The 20722-nt window shown below is 44.9% G+C and overlaps 1 protein-coding gene across 2 annotated transcripts in view; it reads right to left on the reverse strand.

Moving 5' to 3' along the window:
• The window catches only part of SYT14 (synaptotagmin 14), a 196943-nt gene that overhangs the window by 29390 nt on the left and 146831 nt on the right, over nt 1–20722 (reverse strand). For both annotated transcript variants that reach the window (XM_075338004.1, XM_075338003.1), the window contains exon 5: nt 10616–10887. In XM_075338004.1, coding sequence (XP_075194119.1) covers nt 10616–10887 — 272 coding nt within the window. The remainder of the gene's footprint in view (nt 1–10615; nt 10888–20722) is intronic.

Here is a 20722-nt window from a genome sequence, read left to right on the forward strand (position 1 = left end):
CTCTTCTATTGGTGTTTACCAGTTAAGACCCTATTGCACTTTTTTGTCCACAGTCTCCTTTCTGCTTCCCCTATAGGACCCAGTAGGACCTCGCCTTCCACCCAGCTGCTGATTATTAGTATTCTCTTTGTGCTTAAATACTTCTTTCTTCCATGGACTAGTGCTGGTGATATTATTCAGTTCATTCAAGCTCTGGTTGCAAGCAGGTGGCTTGTACTCCTCAGTGGTATTGTTGCTGTTACTTTGCTGAACATCTACCTGAGTCCTCTGTGGATAAGTAGTTCATACACTTTCCCCCTGTGTGTCAACCTTAGTGTTTAGTGGGGTTGACAAAGAGCTCATCCCATTTGTTCCCTATTTAGGGTTTAGTACCAGGGATAACTAGGGTTAGGTGTCCGGCTCAGCGCATAGGCGCGGAACCTATCTAGGATGGTAAGGGACCCCAAGGACCAGCTGTAGGTTTGGTCAGGGGTCACCATCTTCCCCTTCCCTAAACACAGGGTTTCCTTTCCCTTCTCTTTTGCCATTTGCTTAGTACTTCCCTGTACCTAGCGTGACAGATAATTTTTTGACTTCTCCACCAACAAAGCTTTAAGACGGGTGAGTTGTAGTTGTGTATTACATCATTTATTTTACCATTTAATGCAGCAAAGGAAGAAAAGAAAATCCAAGTGGGGTGAAATGGTGAAAAAAAAACCCAAACCCATAATTCTGCCATTGTTTTTAGGGTTTCTGCTTTACGTTTTTTTATTTTTTTGAGTGGTAAAAATAACCTGGCATCGTGATCATGTAAGATCACGTCAATACCAAACGTAAGTGTTTTTTTTATTTTAGTGGTTAAAAAAGTTCAGAATTCTGTATAAAAATACTGGTATGTGGCGCCATTTTTCTAGATCGTACCTTTTTTATTTTTCCGTCAGTGGAGCTGTGTGAGGGTTTGTTTTCTCTGGGAAGCTATAGTTTTGTTTTTATGCCATTTCTGGGTCTATATGTATAATGTTTTGATTGCTTTTTGTTGCATTTTTAGAAAAATTCTCTATTGTCAGGTTCCTGTTCGCTCATATATTGGAGGATTTTTTAACCCAAAGAGAGGCATTAGTTTGATAGGGACCCAACAATATGAGGTCGCCTTGCCGTTGGCTGTTGGGCTCACATAAGACTGGCCATTTTTGTGTGCTAAGTATCTCATTTTTTACATGTTTTCCATAGCGGTAATGCATGTCTACATTCCCGTATTCATTGTTCTTCATGTCTTAGCACTACAGAGTGCAACTGTCTATTTTTTGTTACTATGTTTTATGCTTCCTCGGGAAGCGCGGCTCTCCGAGGAAGGTGGCGAAACGTGCGTGTCGGAGCACGCCACGCCGAGCAATCAGTTTTGATGGTTGAGTATTTTGGGCTCATGGCTTATTGATTTCATATTTGATTTTCAGATGTCTTTGATTAACTTTTAACTGATGAGCGCGGGCACTAATACTTCTGCCTTTATGTGCACTGCATTTGTGGCCCCGTGTTTAGCAATATATAATCTCTACTATTCCTTATCCTAATTTAACCTCTCATGGTATGATCTAGATCGCTGACATTTGACTGGGTCTGCTCATTGTTCATCTGCATTGGGCTTTTCATTAATATAACATTAGCCTGACCTTGTCTTATTGAATGCTGTTCACATTGAGCATTCTTATTACGAATTTTGACCTTTGGTATTTTATCATTGCCAGCGTTTTCTGACCATTCCCCTGAAAGGTTGCTCAGGATATTCACTACTTTGCAATCTAACTATCGTTAGGGCTCTGACAGTGCTATTTGATTTCATCTTTTTACCATCCCATCCTGTTTGTTCGGTGTGACTGGTATTTGGTCTTTTCCGTTTTTAACTTGACTGTCTAATATAGATTTTTTTGTACCTAAAAATGTAATCTATTCCGCTTATGGTTGTAAAAATTTTTTTTGATAAAAGCTTTATTGGATATTCAGAGAGGTTGATTTATTTTGTTATTTTGGCCATTTTGTGGCCTCACGAGTGGATCCCCATTTCTCTTGTTTTTTTCATATTGCACATTATGAGGTATAGTGATATTGGATAAATTAATCATGATAGGCCCTAGTATCCCATTTCTTCTTAGATATGTTTTATGCTCAGTATGCACCTATTCACATTAGAAATTTAGGAAGTGCCATCTGTCTTTTTCTTAAATAAAAACAAACAATTTTGGCATTTTATTATTTTTTTTTTCTTTACTGTTGGGGTTCATTCGTTTTATATTGTCATACCTCAAATTTTCATGGATGCAGTGATTCTGTATAATTTCTTTATTATTTATTTATATTTAAGTTGGTTGATTTATTTTGTTATTTTGGCCATTTTGTTGCCTCACTAGTGGATCCCCATTTCTCTTGTTTTTTTTTCATGTTGTACATTATGGGGTATAGTGATATTGGATAAATTAATCATGATAGGCCCTAGTATCCCATTTCTTCTTATATATGTTTTATGCTCAGTATGCACCTATTCACATTACAAAGTTAGGAAGTGCCATCAGTCTTTTTCTTAAATAAAAAAAAAACAATTTGGACATTTTATTATTTTTTTTTTCTTTACTGTTGGCGTTCATTCGTTTTATATTTTCATACCTCAAATTTTCATGGATGCAGTGATTCTGTATAATTTCTTAATTATTTATTTACATTTAAGTTGGGAAAAAGGGGGGTGACTTAAACTTTTGTATTTTTTTATTGTATTTTTTTTTGTAATTATTAATTTTTCACTGAATTTTTTGTCCCACCGAGAAAACTTGAATCTGTGATCGAAGCTTGTACACAGCTGTCCTGTATGTAGCAGGCTCAGCTCCTGAGGCCGATCCAATTACATGCACCCTAACAATGACATACAGTGGAACCTTGGTTAACGAGAACAATCCGTTCTGGGACTGCGCTTGTAAACCAAGTTACTCGTTCAGCAAAGCAAGATTTCCCATAGGAAATCATTGCAATGCAGACAATTCCTTCCACAACTTGTTAAATATCCCATCCTGGTCGCCTATTGTGCCATTCTACACACGCACGACCACGCACAAACACGCACAAACACACACATAATATGCTCACCTTACCTTCCATCGCCAGTCTCCTGGGACTTCCTGTTCGCTGGTACGGGCTGTGTATCAGGTAATCATCAAGACGAGGGAGGAACTTCCGCTGCCAGACCGCTGACGTCAAAGGCAGGAGCCGCTTGCCTCCGATTGGCCAGCGCGTTGCCTTTGAGTAGCGGCTGACAGCAGAAGTTCCTGCCTCGGCGCGATGCTTGCTGAATGCCGATACACCTCCTGTACCGGCGAACTACAGGAACCAGGAGGCCGGCGATGGAACGGAAGGTAAGGTGAGCATAATACTGTATGTATGTGTGCGTGCGTGCTTGTTTGTGTGTGTTTTGTGCGTGCTTGTGTGCGTTTGTGTGGACTGCAAGAGCGGGTCAGAGCGCGGTGGATGTAAAGAACCGGAAGTGTGTGCGGTGAGTATTTTGCTCGTACAGCAAAGCTTGCTCGTAAACCGAGTTACGAATTTACAGAAAGCTTTGCTCATTAGGCAAAATACTCGCAGTGTGTTCGAAAGGAGGGGAGGTTTATAATAACTTTACATAACAACTTTATCGAACTTCTTTCTTGAGTTCAACACGAGAGGCCCTTATGTTGGCCCGTCATCAGTTATGTCAATGAAGGGGTCTGGCTGACTGGATTATTTTAATAGCTAATCCTACCCCTTTCTCCATCTATCATAGAGAAGGGGGCTGGCTGAGATACCGTGTTTCTCTGAAAAAAAGAATGGGTTTTACATTATTTTTTTTGCCCCAAAAAATGGGCTAGGGCTTATTTTCAGGGAATGTATTTTTGTTTTTCCATGTTTTTCGCATTTTAGAGCATCATCATTACTGGTCACATTCCAAAAGAGGATGTTTTTTGTATAAAAAAAACAGCCTCTAAGACTAGCAGTAATATCTGAAAATTGGGGAAATCAGGGAATTTTTTTTTTTTTTTTTAATTTAAGTACATTAGTAAAATGGATATATTCCAATTTTAAACAAAACTATCTACAGTGGGTACGGAAAGTATTCACACCCCTTTAAATGTTTCACTCTTTGTTTCATTGCAGCCATTTGGTAAATTCAAAAAAGTTCATTTTTTTACTCATTAATGTACAATCTGCACCCCATCCCCCATCTTGTCAGAAAAAAAACCAGAAATGTTTGCAAATTTATTAAATAAGAAAAAATGAAATATCCCATGTTCACAAGTATTCAGACCCTTTGCTCAGACACTCATAGTTAAGTCACATGCTGTCCATTTCCTTGTGATCCTCCTTGAGATGGTTCTACTCCTTCATTGGAATCCAGCTGTGTTTAATTAAACTGATAGGACTTGATTTGGAAAGGCACACACCTGTCTATATAAGACCTTACAGCTCCCAGTGCATGTCAGACCAAATAAGAATTATGAGATCAAAGGAACTGCCCAAGGAGCTCAGAGACAGAATTATGACAAGGCACAGATCTGGCCAAGGTTACAAAAGAATTTCTGCAGTACTCAAGATTTCTAAGAGCACAAACCAGCCAAACTGGGCAATCATGGGAGAAGAGCCTTGGTGAGGGAGGTAAAGAAGAACCCCAAGATCACTGTGGCTGAGCTCCAGAGATGCAGTAGGGAGATGGGAGAAAGTTGCACAAAGTCATCTATCACTGCAGCCCTTCACCAGTCGGGCCTTTATGGCAGAATGGCCCGACGGAAGCCTCTCCTCAGTGCAAGACATATGAAAGTCCAAATAGAGTTTGCAATAAAACACAGGAAGGACTCCCAGACTATGAGAAATAAGATTCTCTGGTCTGATGAGATGAAGATAGAACCTTTTGGTGATAATTCTAAGCGTTATGTTTGGAGCAAACCAGCACTGCTCATCACCTGCCCAATACAATCCCAACAGTGAAACATGGTGGTGGCAGCATCATGCTATGGGGGTGTTTTTCAGCTGCAGGGACATGACGACTGGTTGAAATTGAAGGAAAGATGAATGCGGCCAAGTACAGAGATATCCTGGAAGAAAACTTCTTCCAGAGTGCTCTGGACCTCAGACTCGGCCGAAGGTTTACCTTACAACAAGACATGCACCCTAAGCACACAGCTAAAATAACAAAGGAGTGGGTTCAGAAAAACTCTGTGACCATTCTTGACTGGTACAACCAGAGCCCTGACCTAAACCCAATTGAGCATTTCTGGAGAGACCTGAAAATGGTGTTCACCAACGTTCACCATCCAACCTGACGGAACTGAAGAGGATCTGCAAGGAAGAATGGCAGAGGATCCCCAAATCCAGGGGTGAAAAACTCGTTGCATCATTCCCAAGAAGACTCATGGCTGTACTAGCTCAAATGGGAGGGTGCATCTACTCAATACAGAGCAAAGGGTCTGAATACTTATGACCATGTGATATTTCAGTTTTTCTTGTTTAATGAATTTGCAAAAATGTCTACATTTTTGGGTTTTTTTTTCTGTTCAGATGGGGATGGGGAGCAGAGTGTATATTAATGAGAAAAAAATGAACTTTTTTGAATTCAACAAATGGCTGCAATGAAATAAAGAGTGAAAAATGTAAAGGGGTTTGAATACTTTCCGTACCCACTGTATATTGTTTTGCAAGTGAAGAATCTCTTTTAGACCTCCTTGCAGCAAGTGTTCTTGGCTATCTCTTCCTTACGGATGGAAGTTCACATTTCAATCATTATTTTAATAACTTCTGAGATTAATTCTGCTTCTAATCTGGTCAATATTTACAGACAGGAGAAATCATAAATGAGCGCAGTTTGTGCTTGGAAAAACCTTTGACATTTACCAATTGGAGCACAGGGGAAGAAATACACGTAAAATCCTTGATTAAAACATTTTTTAAATCTTCTGACTGGAGGAGTCTAAAGAAGTGAGACGGGAGTAATTACTCAGCTCACACTTGGCATTTAATGATTAAAGGGGTTATCCGGCTTCTTTGACTTTTTTTTTTTATTTCCCTATTGGGCTACATTGGGGCAGGTAAGTAGATAGTGAGCACTTACCTGCCCTGTTGTCAGCCCCTCTCCCCGGCTCAGAGCGGTCATGTGACCGCTCCTGCCGCGATTTTGCTGCTTCCGGTCATTTCATGTCAACATGGGCAGGGCCATGTTGACATGCAAATGTGGAACAGCTTGTCGCCTCCCTGCTGGGCGGGTACAGTACGAGGAGTCCCCGCCCCCTTCCCTGCACCCTCCCACACATTCCCCCGCACCTCTTACTCTCCAGTAACCTCCCCCTGCACTGCTGTGGGGTCCGTGACCTGGAGGAGGGGCCTGGCGGCGGCTGCCGTGGTGTCAGCTCCAGCACCGGGCCCCTGCTCAGGATCACACATTCAAATGTACCGGCATCACAGATCACAGATCACCGATGCCGGTACATTTGAAAGTGCTGATGAGAAGCAGCGCAGCTTCTCATCACTGTCCCTCCGGCTGTCTGTGCTCTCTTCAGCACAGCGGTGACGTCACTACTGTGCTGATATGTCCAGAGCACAGACAGCGTGCGAACGTGCAGGAGCGGCGGGGACCGAGGAGGGGTGAGTATGTACTCCCTACATGTGTTCCCTATGGGGGGGGGGTGCAGAGCCATGCGTGTGCAGAGCCATATGTGTGCGTGTGCAGAGCCATATGTGTGCGTCTGCAGAGCCATGTGTGCGTGTGCAGAGCCATATGTGTGCGTGTGCAGAGCCATATGTGTGCAGAGCCATATGTGTGCGTGTGCAGAGCCATATGTGTGCGTCTGCAGAGCCATGTGTGCGTGTGCAGAGCCATATGTGTGCAGAGCCATATGTGTGCGTGTGCAGAGCCATATGTGTGCGTGTGCAGAGCCATATGTGTGCGTCTGCAGAGCCATGTGTGCGTGTGCAGAGCCATATGTGTGCGTGTGCAGAGCCATATGTGTGCGTGTGCAGAGCCATATGTGTGCGTGTGCAGAGCCATGTGTGCGTGTGCAGAGCCATATGTGTGCAGAGCCATATGTGTGCGTGTGCAGAGCCATATGTGTGCGTGTGCAGAGCCATATGTGTGCGTGTGCGGTACAGAGCCATATGTGTGTGGTGCAGAGCCATATGTGTGCATGTGCGGTGCAGAGCCATATGTGTGCGTGTGCGGTACAGAGCTATATGTGTGCGGTACAGAGCCATATGTGTGCGGTGCAGAGCATACGTGTGCGGTGCAGAGCCATATGTGTGCGTGTGCGGTGCAGAGCCCGATGTGGGGCTGTTATTTGCAATGCTGTAGGGATACCAGGTCAGGTGCTGGGGAAGAATACTGACAGGGAATGTGTGTGCAGGGGGCGGGCAGGGGGCGAGGCTGGACACTGGGGCGAGGCTGTACAGTGGGGGGAGGCTGTACACTGGGGCGAGGCTGTACAGTGGGGTGAGGCTGTACAGTGGGGTGAGGCTGGACACTGGGGTGAGGCTGGACACTGGGGTGGGGCTGTACACTGGGGTGAGGCTGGACACTGGGGTGGGGCTGTACAGTGGGGTGGGGCTGTACACTGGGGTGAGGCTGGACACTGGGGTGGGGCTGTACAGTGGGGTGGGGCTGTACACTGGGGTGAGGCTGGACACTGGGGTGGGGCTGTACAGTGGGGTGGGGCTGTACACTGGGGTGGGGCTGGACACTGGGGTGAGGCTGGACACTGGGGTGAGGCTGGACACTGAGGCTGGGTGGTGCCAGCTCTGACTGAGGTTTTGCACAGGAAGTGGTCAGTTTGCTGGATCTGAATGTAAACAAGAAGCTGCAGAGAATAAAGGGATAATTCAAGAGGAACAAAAGTTAGAAAACAAAAAATAACAATGTAGGTGTGATTTATATGACAATACAGCACAGATAAACTCAAAAATTTTTGTTAAGCTAATGTCGGACAACTCCTTTAATATCTCCTGTTGTTCAGTCATAGTCTTGTTTGGTTCTACAGTTCTGCTATATTCGATCCCTATTAGATACAATAAGGCCCCTCATTTAGGACCCAACATCCATTGCTGACACATGTATTACACACAACCACCTACTAGTGTCAGTGTAAACTGTGCACCACCCTGTGGTGGCCCTACATGATCCTACCTGGGAACATATAATGCTGTTCATCCTGTGCTTTCTGGTTCATGAATTACAGAACACTAGATTGCTGTTTCTGAAATTCAAAAGGCGAGATCCTTCTCTATCGGTGGAAAGAGTCAGGAGGCCTCGATATACGTCGCCGTGTTGGCCGAGCCATTCAATATCTATGGGCTTTATACAGGCAGTACAGTGGGATGGAGGGAGCAAGGGGCATACAAATATTTTGGATATTTTGGGATCTTATCTGGGGTCTGAATTAATTTTAGGGTCTGGTCTGAGATCTGGATTAATTTTGTAGTTTGGTCTAGGGTCTAGATTCATTTGGGAGCTTGGTCTGGGGTGTGGATTACTTGGGCAATGTGGTGTGAAATCTGGATTAATTTGGAGGTTTTGGTTGGGGATCTGCATTCATTTTGTAGTCTGGTCTAGAAGTCTAGACTAAGTTGGAAGCTTGGTGTTGAATGTTGATTAATTTGGAGGTTTAATCTGAGAATCTAGATTAATTTTGTAGACTGGTCTAGGGGTCTAGAATAATTGGAAGCTTGGTCTGGGATCTGGACTAATTTGCAGTTTATTTTGTAGGTCTGGATTTATTTTGTACTCTGGTCTAGAGGTCTAGACTAATTTGGAAGCTTTGTCTCGTATCTGGATTAATTTGGAGTTTAGTCGGTAGGTCTGGATTAATTTTGTAGTCTTGTCTAGGGTCTGGATTAATTTGGGAGCTTGGTCTGGAGTGTGGTTCACTTTGGCAACTTGGTCTGAAATCTGGATTAATTTGGAGGTTTTGCCTGGGGATCTGGATTAATTTTGTAGTCTGGTCTAGAAGTCTCTAGACTAATTTGGAATCCTGGTTTAGGATCTGTATTAATTTGGAGGTTTAGTCTGAGGATCTGGATTAATTTTGTAGTTTGGATTAGGGGTCTTGATTAATTTAGAAGCTTGGTCTGGGACCTGGATTACTTTGGGGGTTTAGTCTGGGGGCCTAGATTAATTTTGCAGTCTAGTCTAGGGTCTTGATTAATTTGGGGGCATGCTCTGGAGTGTGGATTAATTTGGCGGTTTGGTCTAGAATGTGGATTAATTTTGGGGGCTAAATTTGGGGATTAAATATTTTAATTTTGGTCTAGATTAATTTGGAAGCTTGATCTGAGGCCTGGATTAAATTGGTGGTTTGATCTGGAGTCTGAATTATTTTGGTGGTTTGGTCTGGATAAATTTTGTAGTCTGGTCTTGAATGTAGATTCATTTGGGTGCTTGGTATAGGGCCTAGATTAATTTTGGAGCTTGGTCTGGGGGTCTGGAATAACTTTAGAGTCTTATCTGTAGGTAAAAATAATTTAGGAGTGACAAGGGCCATGGCTTTAACAAATATTAGCAAACGGAAGTGAACTGTCATGACCCAGGCCAGCTATTCCCTGCTGTGGTTACACCCAACTCCGGTCTGGTCATGTCAGGGGTTAACGTCCCCCGCTTCGTTCCGGATTCCAGGACACTATATCTGGGTGCTGCACCTATGGTTCAGTGCCAGTGATATTTCTGCCTTGCAGTATGTATACCGACTCTGGTGAGTGGTCCTGATCGATCTGTCCTGCCTCCATGCTACTGTGTCCTGACTTGTACCCTCACCCATACATCTGCCTGTCCTGGTACCTGACTACCCGTTCCTGTCTGCTGTTTTCCCCTGTCCTAACCTTTTTGTCCTCCTCCCTTAGCTATATTTGGACTTCTCGGCCACTGACCTGTATTCCCGCTCCTGACTCCGGCATTCGTCTCTCCCCTTTGGTTTGTAGGCTACTCTTCAGCTCCTGACTCTTTCCTAGCTCCTGACCACGATTTGTCTCTCACTGTGCTTCTGTCTTTGACCTCTTGCTGCTGACTCGGATTACTGACTTCTCTGCTGACCCCTAGTGGTTGCTTGCTAAACTGCACTCTGTAGCTATATTACCTGTGGCTTCAGTAACTTCTGTAACACAGCATGACATGAACCTTTTTTCCGTCTCCACATAAATATCTGATAGTTGAGTCTCACTGTTGAGGCCCTCATCCAACTAGAGAACGGGGCCCCATGTGACACCACGGACAGTGGGGAGATGGTTCTGCATCTACAGTTTTTTGCATTCATTTGTATGGGAGTTTTGAAAAATGCTTAGAAAATTTATGATACTTCCATACAAATGAGCGGTGAAAGTTTTCGAGATGGGAGCCTACCATCCAGTGGTGGAACCCTTATGCCCTATCCTATAAATATGCCAGAAACCTCCTACATGGGAATAAACTTTCCACAAGGAGAAAGTGAGGTTGTCAAGATGGAACCCCAGAATTGATATAGTCGTAACTATCGTAATCAGTAAACTGAAAGGTATAGGATTATCCAGAATGAGCTTCCAAATATGAAGGAGTTAATAGAGTATATCAAGCCTTGCAGTGAGATCAGCCACCCCCTCATGCATTACACACCTCAGGGCTCAAGACGGCTGTGCTATCGCTGGGGACATCTTCTTCGTAGCCTTTGTTCTGGAAGTTCTCTACTTCATGTCCCATACTCCCCTCACTGGGGCATTTATTATAGGAGTATCTGGGACTATTGCTACAATGGGACAGTTCACATTTACTATCCCCGATTTCGGAGGGAGTACAGGAAAGGTGAGGAGTTGCCGAGTCATCCTGGTAAGGTGGTGGCTGTAGCTCGTCAAGTGGCGGAGTCCTCCTCATTCTTTGGATGCTGTTAGCTGTAAATAAGCAGACCCATTAACAACTGGTAAGGAGGTTAGTTCCAGGACTCTTTGCATGCAAAAACACGGTTTATATTACATGACATATGTATAACAATATATAAAATAAATATACAATAAAAGGTACAAAACAAGTACAATAGCCATGGTTAAGTAAGTAATAGTCTAGTACAGAGAGAGAGCATCCTGCCCGCGAGGGCTTACAAGCTACCGGGAAAGGTGAAGAAGACAGTAGGCTACAATAGACGTTTCTTACATGCAGTGTATTGGCAACAGAGATGTTGTAGCTCATAGATTTTCTTGGAGAGATTGGTTTTCGGGTAACGTATGAAGGTTTCAACAGTAAGGGGTACTTTACACGCTGCGACATCGCTAGCAATCGCGATAGCACCCGCCCCCATTGTGTGTGAGATATTGTGTGATCGCTGCCATAGCGAACATTATCACGCACATACCTGGTCAGTGACGTCGCTGTGACCGCCGAACAATCCCTCCCTCAAGGGGAGGTGCGTTCAGCGTCATAGCGACGTCACTGCGGTGTCACTAAGCGGCCGGCCAATAGAAGCGGAGGGGCGGAGATGAGCGGGACGTAACATCCCGCCCACCTCCTTCCTTCCGCATTGCCGGTGGAGGCAGGTAAGGAGATGTTCGTCGTTCCTGCGGTGTCACACATAGCGATGTGCGATTAAACATGGGAAGGTGGCAGGAGATTAGGAAAGAGATGTAAGGAAGGGACTGGAGATTTCATGTGGGACAGGAGTAGGAGCTTTTGATAGAGATGTAAGGGGGAATGGAAATTACTTGTGGGAAAGTAGCAAGAGATTAGGACAGAGACGTATTGATGAGACTGGAGATTACACATGGGAAGGCAGCAGGAGATTAGGACAGAAATGTATGTATACCGCCCCGCACTCGGCTGCAGCTGAGCCGCTCGGATCCGGACTCGTTGGTGGGTGGCTCGAGCGCCTCCGGACCCGGGGTCACTTCGCTCTGAAAGATGATGCTGGCGCTTTTGGTGGGGGTTAGGTAGGTGCACGGCCGGAGCCGCGCTTGAGTTCGTGACGCCACCCACGGGATGTGATGAAGGTAGACACCACCGCTGCAGTTACGGGGCACCCGGGGGAGATGATTATGCAACAAGTTGTTAACCCCTCCGTGGGCAGGGATGTTGGCACCGGGACCCGTTGGGGGTAGCTGGGCGGTGCAGGGCGGTGCGTGGCCGGATGGCACTGTTGTACTCACTGTTATTGACACACACAAGTCTGGTAAACCAAGTTGATGGTGGTCGGTGCCCGCAGCCGGCGGCGTTTGGTCCCCCACCCGGTTCGGTGGTCTTGGCCTTTCTCCTGCACCATGTTGTGTATTTGGGCTACCTGCGCTTCAGCGAAGGGAGTCCGTTCCCCGGCTTTGTGTATGTCGGGAGAGCCCTTTTGCCTGCAGACACTGGCCCATGGGATCTCTCTGCCTGTGCGGTGACTTTCTATCCCCCTCGGTGGGCTGTTGTCTTCAGTCGGGACTTAGGTGGGAAAGGACCGATAGCCCAGACCGCAATCAGTTAATTAACTCAGTCCATTGGATTCTGGACCTTGTTTCAGGGTCTGAGTACCCCCCTGTGTGCTCCGGTTTCCAAGTCGGTTCCCCGGGTCGGTACCGGCGGGCCACTACCCTGTCCCGGTCCACCACGGTTCTTCCCAGCTCCTGCAGGCTAAGGCCACTGTTTGCTTCCTAAGCAAAGGTGCCCAGGCTCCAACCCCGGCACCTGTCAGACTTCTTCATTCCACTTCACTGTCAACTGACCAGACTCCTACTGACAACTGACTGTGTTTCCTGCCTCAGGCCCTCTGAACTCCTCGGTGGGTGTGGCCAACCGCCTAGCTCCGCTTCCTAGTGTGTTCACCAAACACTGAGGGAGGTGACTAGGTTTTAATGGTTGGCTGATTACACCGTTTTGGGGGACAGGTGTAGTGCGGGGGTCTATCTGTGACTACCAAGCTAGTCCAGGGCGTCACATATGGATAGGACTGGAGATTATACATGGGAAGGCAGCAGGAGATTAGGACAGCGAAGTATGGATAGTATTGGAGATTATACATGGGAAGGCAGCAGGAGATTAGATCAGCAAAGTATGGATAATATTGGAGATTATACATGGGAAGGCAGCAGGAGATTAGGACAGAGAAGTATGGACAGGACTGGAGATTACAAGTGGGGAGATAACAGGAGATTGGGAGAGAGATATGTATGGAGGCGGCAGGTACTGGACTGGAGATTATATATGGGAATTAGTGGAAGACGCAGGAAGAGATGTATGTAGGGGACGGGACAGAGAAAGGACTGGAATTTGCACATGGGAAGGTAGCAGATGTACGGAGGGGACATGTTATGGACGGCCCTGTAAGTCATTGATAGTAATTGAATTCTCTAGCTGATGGGAAGTGATGGGACTTGAAGAGGGATGAGGCAGAAGAGTAATAAATGGAGAGGTAGATTAATCAGACAGCAAAGCTGAGGATGGATTAGAGTCGAAGTGCTACATGGGAGATCACAGAGGGAGATGATGTGGGAGATAATCAGGGTATGGAATAACATTTGTTAATTAAAAGGGATTATCCCCATTCTGAATAGGCCCAGCGCTAATTGATACTCACTGATCCTGTTGCGCTCTTCAGTACATTATATCGTGTCCCAGCCCTCTCTCTTGGATTGGTTGGATGGAATATGAAGGCTGCAGTCAATCAGTGCCTGCAGCAGTCATGTACTACCCTTGCCAGAAGAAGAAGCCTGGAGATCGTCAAGGCACAAGTGGTAAAATACGGAGTAGTGACTGTTGGTAAGATGAGTATCCAATTTTTATTTTTTTCTCCAAACCATGTGCCCAGTTAGAATGTGTTCTAAAGTAGCGAACAAAGTCCTAAGAGCAGATCCGACATTTTCCAACAATTCCAATTTTTACAAGACTCTCCTGCAAAGGAAGTGATGTTTATGCTCCGTAAAATTTTACAAGGGCATTTCTTTGTTGTTTTGTGGGTGTTCTTTCAGGATGGGAAAGGGCAAAAATGTTCCATTACTGTGTTATCTAGAAAATAAGACAGGGTCTTATGCTATTTTTTGCTCCGAAAGACGCACTAGGGCATATTTTCAGGGGAGGTCTTATATTATCCCATGAACAACAATCCACATTTATTCTTGAACAAAAAAAAAAATCAACATTTATTCAGATCTAATCTAATGTCATCACATTCTGGAACATTAGCATTTTGTGTTACTCCTATTACTGGTTCAGATGCACATTTTCTTATCTGATCTGCTATTCTCATGGTGCAGAACCCGTCCTATAGTGGTGGGTATAGACCATATTCACAAAGGGTTAAATGACCTGCCTAAATTTATTATTCTTTATGTACTGCTAAGTTTACTCCCAAAAGAAAGCAAACACCCACTAAAAGAATCACACTTACCAGACCCCAAACAATTACAGTTGGTAAGTGAATGGGCTCTCACATACAAATCTGCATTGCTGTCAGGTCCCCCTGCGTTCTACAGCAGTTGGCTCCCCCTGGTGACTGGAAGCAGAATCACTCGTGCGGAGATACTGGTACCCAGTCTGTTTGTGAGAGCTAAAGTGCAGTGCAGGTGGAATGGCGAGGAACCTGACATCGATGCAGATCTCTGTGTGAGAGCCCATCTACCATCAGTACTTGCCAACTGTAATTGTTTGAGGCCTAAAGAGTGTGTTTGTTTTTCGGGGGTTTTCTTTCTTTTGGGGGCGTCTGCTCTCTTTGATGAAGAGTCCTACTGTATTCTTAAACCTTTTTAGCAGCTTGGGTACTTCCTTACAGAATCACAACTAGGGCTTATTTTTGGAGTAGGGTTTATATTTTAAGCATACTCCAAAAATTCCTACTAAGGCTTATTTTTGGTTATTTGGGTTTTGTCACGCTCCCCGGCTCCTCTGCCATGCTTCCCGGCTCCCCTGCCATGCTCCCCGGCTCCCCTGCCTTGCTCACCGGCTCCCCTGCCACGCTTCCCCGCTCTCATGTCACGCTCCATCGCTCCCGTGCCATGCTTCCCGGTCCCCCGCTCCACAGCCTCCATGCCCTATCACCTGCGGTCTCCAGGCAGCCCGGTCCCCGCTCCCGGCGCCCGTCGGCAACGCTGAGCCAGCCCGGCACTCCTGCCTCCTGTGCACCGCTCCCTGCTCTGGCTTCTGTCACCCGGGCCTCGCGCATGCGCATTAGGGCGCGCGCGCGGTCATTGACCCTCTCTTAAAGGGCCAGTGTCCTCCAACAGGATATTGAAGAATCAGGTACAGGGTATATAGGGTGATCCTTTCAAAGTGGGCGGGGCCTGTTCTTCGTGTTTGCTAAGCTAGGAGTCAGGTCTCCCTGTGTCTTGTTCCATACTTACCTATCTCTCTTGTAGAGTCGCTCCTGTCTCGCCAACCGGTCTTGACGATTCCCGAACCCCGAACGGTGATTGTCCGCCATCTCGTCAGTCCATACCATCTCCGATCCCTGGATCCGTGTGGTGACCCACCTCCTCGCTCTGTTGGTTCCGGATTCTGCCTGACATCATCTCGGCCTCCGAACCTGAGCTCCGTCACCCGGACTACCTTCAGAGACTCCGTGGTCCCAGGGACTTCTTCACTCCACTCCTCTGAACGGACTGTCCTGCTACCCATAGTGCTCCGGCTACCGGGCACCTTTTCCTCGGTGAGGTGTTCAGCCCAGTGGATCCACCTCCTGGGCCTACCCGTCCACCTGGTCCTAACAGGTTTCTAATACACTTTCTGGTTATAGTGACTGTAGAAGTGGAAGTGCCCGGATCTTTCTTTTCCCTGACACCTGCCATCGGGGCAGAGTTGTCACAACCTCATACCGTACATATCCACCAGGATCAGCCAATTCTGCCAAGGTTCATGTAAAATGTATGGGGAAACTGGAGACATTGCTCAAATTAACAAACTTGACAGAAGCACGTGACTTAATGACTTGTACTCTTGTTTGTTAAGTGCAGACATGTATGTTTCCGAAGCGCTCACGGTGTACATTAATGCCGCCCTAATAAGAGATTATGGAAAATCTGCACAACCATAGTCAAAAGCCGGAAGCCTGTCACTCAAAACATGGCAGTCTGCAGGGAAGACCAACGAGACACGGAGACGAGTTGGACAGGCTGTCAATAGATAGATGTCACTTCTATGGCAATTAAGAGGCAATTATTACTGGGGAGTTGAGCCTGCCAGATGTGGACTGACAAGTCTCTGGTGCATATTTAACAAAAAGCAGTGACACCTTTAACATCGGGGATTGAGGCAGTTCAAGATGTTATCAAGCGACGACGTGACACATGGGTAGAAGGAATAAGATTTAATTATGGTTTAGGATCGAGATTCTAATGATTCTGCTTAGGGCGCTTCATGCTTATCATAACTTGGCTGAAAAAATCCATTGTGGATTTTGTTCTAATTTCTGCAGTGAAAACCTCATGTTTTGGAGGCAGATTTGAATGCGGATTTGGCGCAGATTCCATCCCAGATGTTGCAAACGGTGAAAAGGACATAACCGGGGTTCTAACCAATAAGGGACCCAAAATTGATAAAATTAAATTGAGCTTTCTCTATTTGTCTCCTCTCCTTCATGACCGGCAAGAAACACAGTGGTTTTTGGTGAAAATTTAGGCTATTCATAAATACTAAGATACAAATACAGCATGTAAGTGAGGCCCCCTTCGGACATCAGTGATTCCGGTACATATGACGCTGTTTTTATACGTATCGGAATCACGGACATTCACAGACCCATTAAAATCAATGGATCTGCGCCCAGATCAGTGATTTCTCACGGACCGTGTGTCCATGTGTTCCCTTTTTGTCCGGCAGCGCTGATGTCACAAGGACCACAGAGTGGTGTGAGGCGTGTGACACGTACCGGAGAAAACATGTATCTTTGAAATAAAATAAATTTCTATACTCACCTGTCTCCAGTGATGTTGTCTTCGGCGCTGCTTAAAGGGGGCTTTACACGCTACGATATTGTTAATGATTTATCGTCGGGGTCACGTCGTCGTAAGTGACGCACATCCGGCGTCATTAACTATATCGCAGCGTATGACACTCTTGAGCGATCATAAACGATCGCAAAAGCGGGCAAAATCGTTTGTCGTGGAGAGGTCGTCCTAAAACCAAATATCGTTAAACGTTTATTAACGATGTTGTTCCTCGTTCCTGCGGCATCACACATCGCTGTGTGTGACACCGCAGGATCAAGGAACATCTCCTCACCTGCCTCCATCAGCAATGCGGAAGGAAGGAGGTGGGCAGGATGTTACGGCCGCCCATCTCTGCCCCTCCGCTTCAATTGGACGACTGCCGTGTGACGTCGCTGTGACGCCGCACGAACCGCCCCCTTAAAAAGGAGGCAGTTCGCTGGCCAGAGAGACATCGCAGGGCAGGTAAGTCCATGTGACGCTGCTGTAGAGATAATGTTCGCTATGGCAGCGATCACCACATATCGGCCGGACGACGGGGGAGGGTGCTGTCACGCTCGACATCGCTAGCAATTGCTAGCGATCTCGCAGCGTGTAAAGCCCCCTTTAGGCTCCACTCATTATGCTCATGAATATTCACTGCACCGCGAACCCGGAAGCTGCAGCATCGGAGACAGCATCACCACGGACAGCAGCACTGGGGACAGGTGAGTAAAACGTTCCTACTATTCGTGTACTATCACAGATAGCACACGAAGAACACACATGTGCCAAAATCACAACACACGGAGGGCCATGCGCATCGTCAACACGTCTGTGAAAAACATGGGTGCAGCTGAGCAAAGGAGGTGGCCGTACCGCGGCATATATGCAAAAAATAGAAGATTTACTCCAAAATGAATGATGTTTTGGCTCCCGCATAGAGCTTTTATCAAATGAACAAATTGGTGCAATAATAATCAGCTTATTATAGGAGTGACAATCAATCAGTAAAATAAAACAAATAATATGGATATATACAAATATATATATAGAGAGTGAATATATTCAATTTATGGCAATACATGTTGTGTTATACCAAAATAAAAAAATACAGACCTGACCATCATGAAGGCGTAGTATTGCATCGAAACGCGTTGTCGTTAATCGTACACCTTTACTGCCAGTATTTATTGTTCTGGTTATTTTTACATGCAAAACTTAAAGTTACATTTCAAAGAACGCTAGAATTAAGAGTACTTCTGCTGGATGCCTGTCCTATGTAGTACTATAGTATTGCATGTGTGCATAGGGAGAGACCTGTCAGTCCAGGGCAGTGGGTGGGGAGAACCCGCCTGTTCAAATAGTACGTTATGCGGCTCATTCCCCGCACGGCTAGTAAAATATGCAGCGTTTCAGAGGCAAACATATATTGCTGAAATCATACAGCCAGACTGACACATAATGCCCGTGGATTGGGCAGAATATATCAGCCGTTAGGTTCCCTTTAAGTGTAGATAAAATAATAAATAATTAAAGAAAGATAGATAAATAAATATAAAAACAAGTAGCGATAGATAGATAATAGATAGATAGATAGATAGAGGGATAGATAGAGGGATAGATAGATAATAGATAGATAGATAGATAGAAGGATAGATAGAGGGATAGAGAGATGATAAATAGATAGATAGATAGAGGGATAGATAGAGGGATAGATAGATAATAGATAGATAGATAGATAGATAGAGGGATAGATAGATAATAGGTAGATAGATAGATAGATAGATAGATAGAGGGATAGATAGATAATAGATAAATAAAGGGATAGATAGAGGGATAGATAGATAGATCGATAGATAGATAGATAGATAGATAGAGGGATAGATTAGACAGATAGAGGGATAGATAGAGGGATAGATAGAGGGATAGATAGAGGGATAGATAGATAGATAGATAGATGGATAGAGGGATAGATTAGACAGATAGATAGATAGATAGATAGATAGATAGATAGATAGATAGATAGATAGATAGATAGATAGATAGATAGAGGGATAGATAGATAATAGATAAATAAAGGGATAGATAGATAGATAGAGGGATAGATTAGACAGATAGAGGGATAGATAGAGGGATAGATAGAGGGATAGATAGAGGGATAGATAGATAGATAGATAGATAGATAGATAGATAGATAGATAGATTAGACAGATAGAGGGATAGATAGATAGAGGGATAGATAGATAGATAGATAGATAGATAGAGGGATAGATAGATAGAGGGATAGATAGATAGAGAGAGATAGATAGATAGATAGATAGATAGATAGATAGATAGATAGATAGACAGATAGATAGATAGAGGGATAGATTACACAGATAGAGGGATAGATAGAGGGATAGATAGATAGATAGATAGATAGATAGAGGGATAGATTAGACAGATAGAGGGATAGATAGAGGGATAGATAGATAGATAGATAGATAGATAGAGGGATAGATTAGACAGATAGAGGGATAGATAGAGGGATAGATAGATAGATAGAAGGATAGATAGATAGATAGATAGATAGATAGACAGATAGATGCAGGAATTAAAGGGAACCTGTCACAGGGAAAAATGTTATTGGCCTGCAGATATGGGGTTAATCTGCAGGTTAATAGCATTCTGAAGCTGTCCGGCGGCTGCACATTAAACCCCGATGCTGGGAGGAAATACATTTTCATCCTCCCTGCAGGGTTGGGGTTTCAATCACGGCGGTGGCACCATTGCAGGTTCGGACACCGCTGGAGAATAACAGCTATAACCGCGCCCCCCGCACTGACTGAGGGCCGCTCAGCATTAGAGGAAGCTGTCAGTCAGTGCAAGGGGTGCGGTTATAGCCGCCGCTCTCCATACACAGAGCAGTGACTAAGTCCTCGCTGGTACCGCCTCCATGACTAAAACTGGAACACTGCAGGGGGGATTAAAGTTAATGTCCTCCCGGCAGCAGGGTTCAATGTGCTGGTGTAAGCAGGTTCAAAATGCTATTGACCTGCAAATTAACCCCATATCTGCAGGTTAATAGCATTTTTCTGTGATAGGTTCCTTTGAAATAAATATTGACATAGATAAAAGTGAAACAGAGAATGGATATATAGATAAGGACATACATAGATAGCTCTGTGATGATTGTTACATAGCCTTACTAGAAGATATACGGTGCTTTGATAAGATGAGGGGGAAACGCTGCTAAGAATCAGAAATGGATAGTTCAGTGTTTTTCAAGGAAACACGAGATTTGTGATTGACACAGTTATTGTCTCAGTAAGTGAATACAATGGTTGTGAGTCACTCGGATGAACGCCATTACGTGTCCCCATGGAGCACAAACACCACTCTCTGCGTAGGTAGAGCACTGGAAAGAGTGCCATCATTATCTCTGATAAACAACGTGAAAAGAAAATTAAAAAGTGGAATAACTTCGGATGTTTGGGTTCCATAATGTGCAGAAAAATATAATGTATCAGCCAGACGTTCTGCTTGATGTACTACAGGTAGGAAAAAAGCTTACAAGATTCTACAATTTATAGAAAACTACGCTAAGCCCATGGGAGTCACAACTTCTCCGAGAGAAATCAGAATTCACAGTTTATATCAACTGGTAGCCCAAATGTAGCTATCATGTGCCTGATGTGTGGCATATCCCTATGACCCCAGCATACTAGTCAGGCATGAGCACTCCTGTACACTAAGGGCTGTGGCCCGCCACAAAGAAGAGATCTGTTCAGGGGTGATGTCATTGCATGTTATTCGAAGAGTTATGATATCACTTCTCGCATGCACCTCAACCTCTCAAGAACTCAATACCCCCAAATATTAC

This window comes from Anomaloglossus baeobatrachus, chromosome 3, assembly GCF_048569485.1.
Source record: "Anomaloglossus baeobatrachus isolate aAnoBae1 chromosome 3, aAnoBae1.hap1, whole genome shotgun sequence".
NCBI classification, from domain to species: Eukaryota; Metazoa; Chordata; class Amphibia; order Anura; family Aromobatidae; genus Anomaloglossus; species Anomaloglossus baeobatrachus.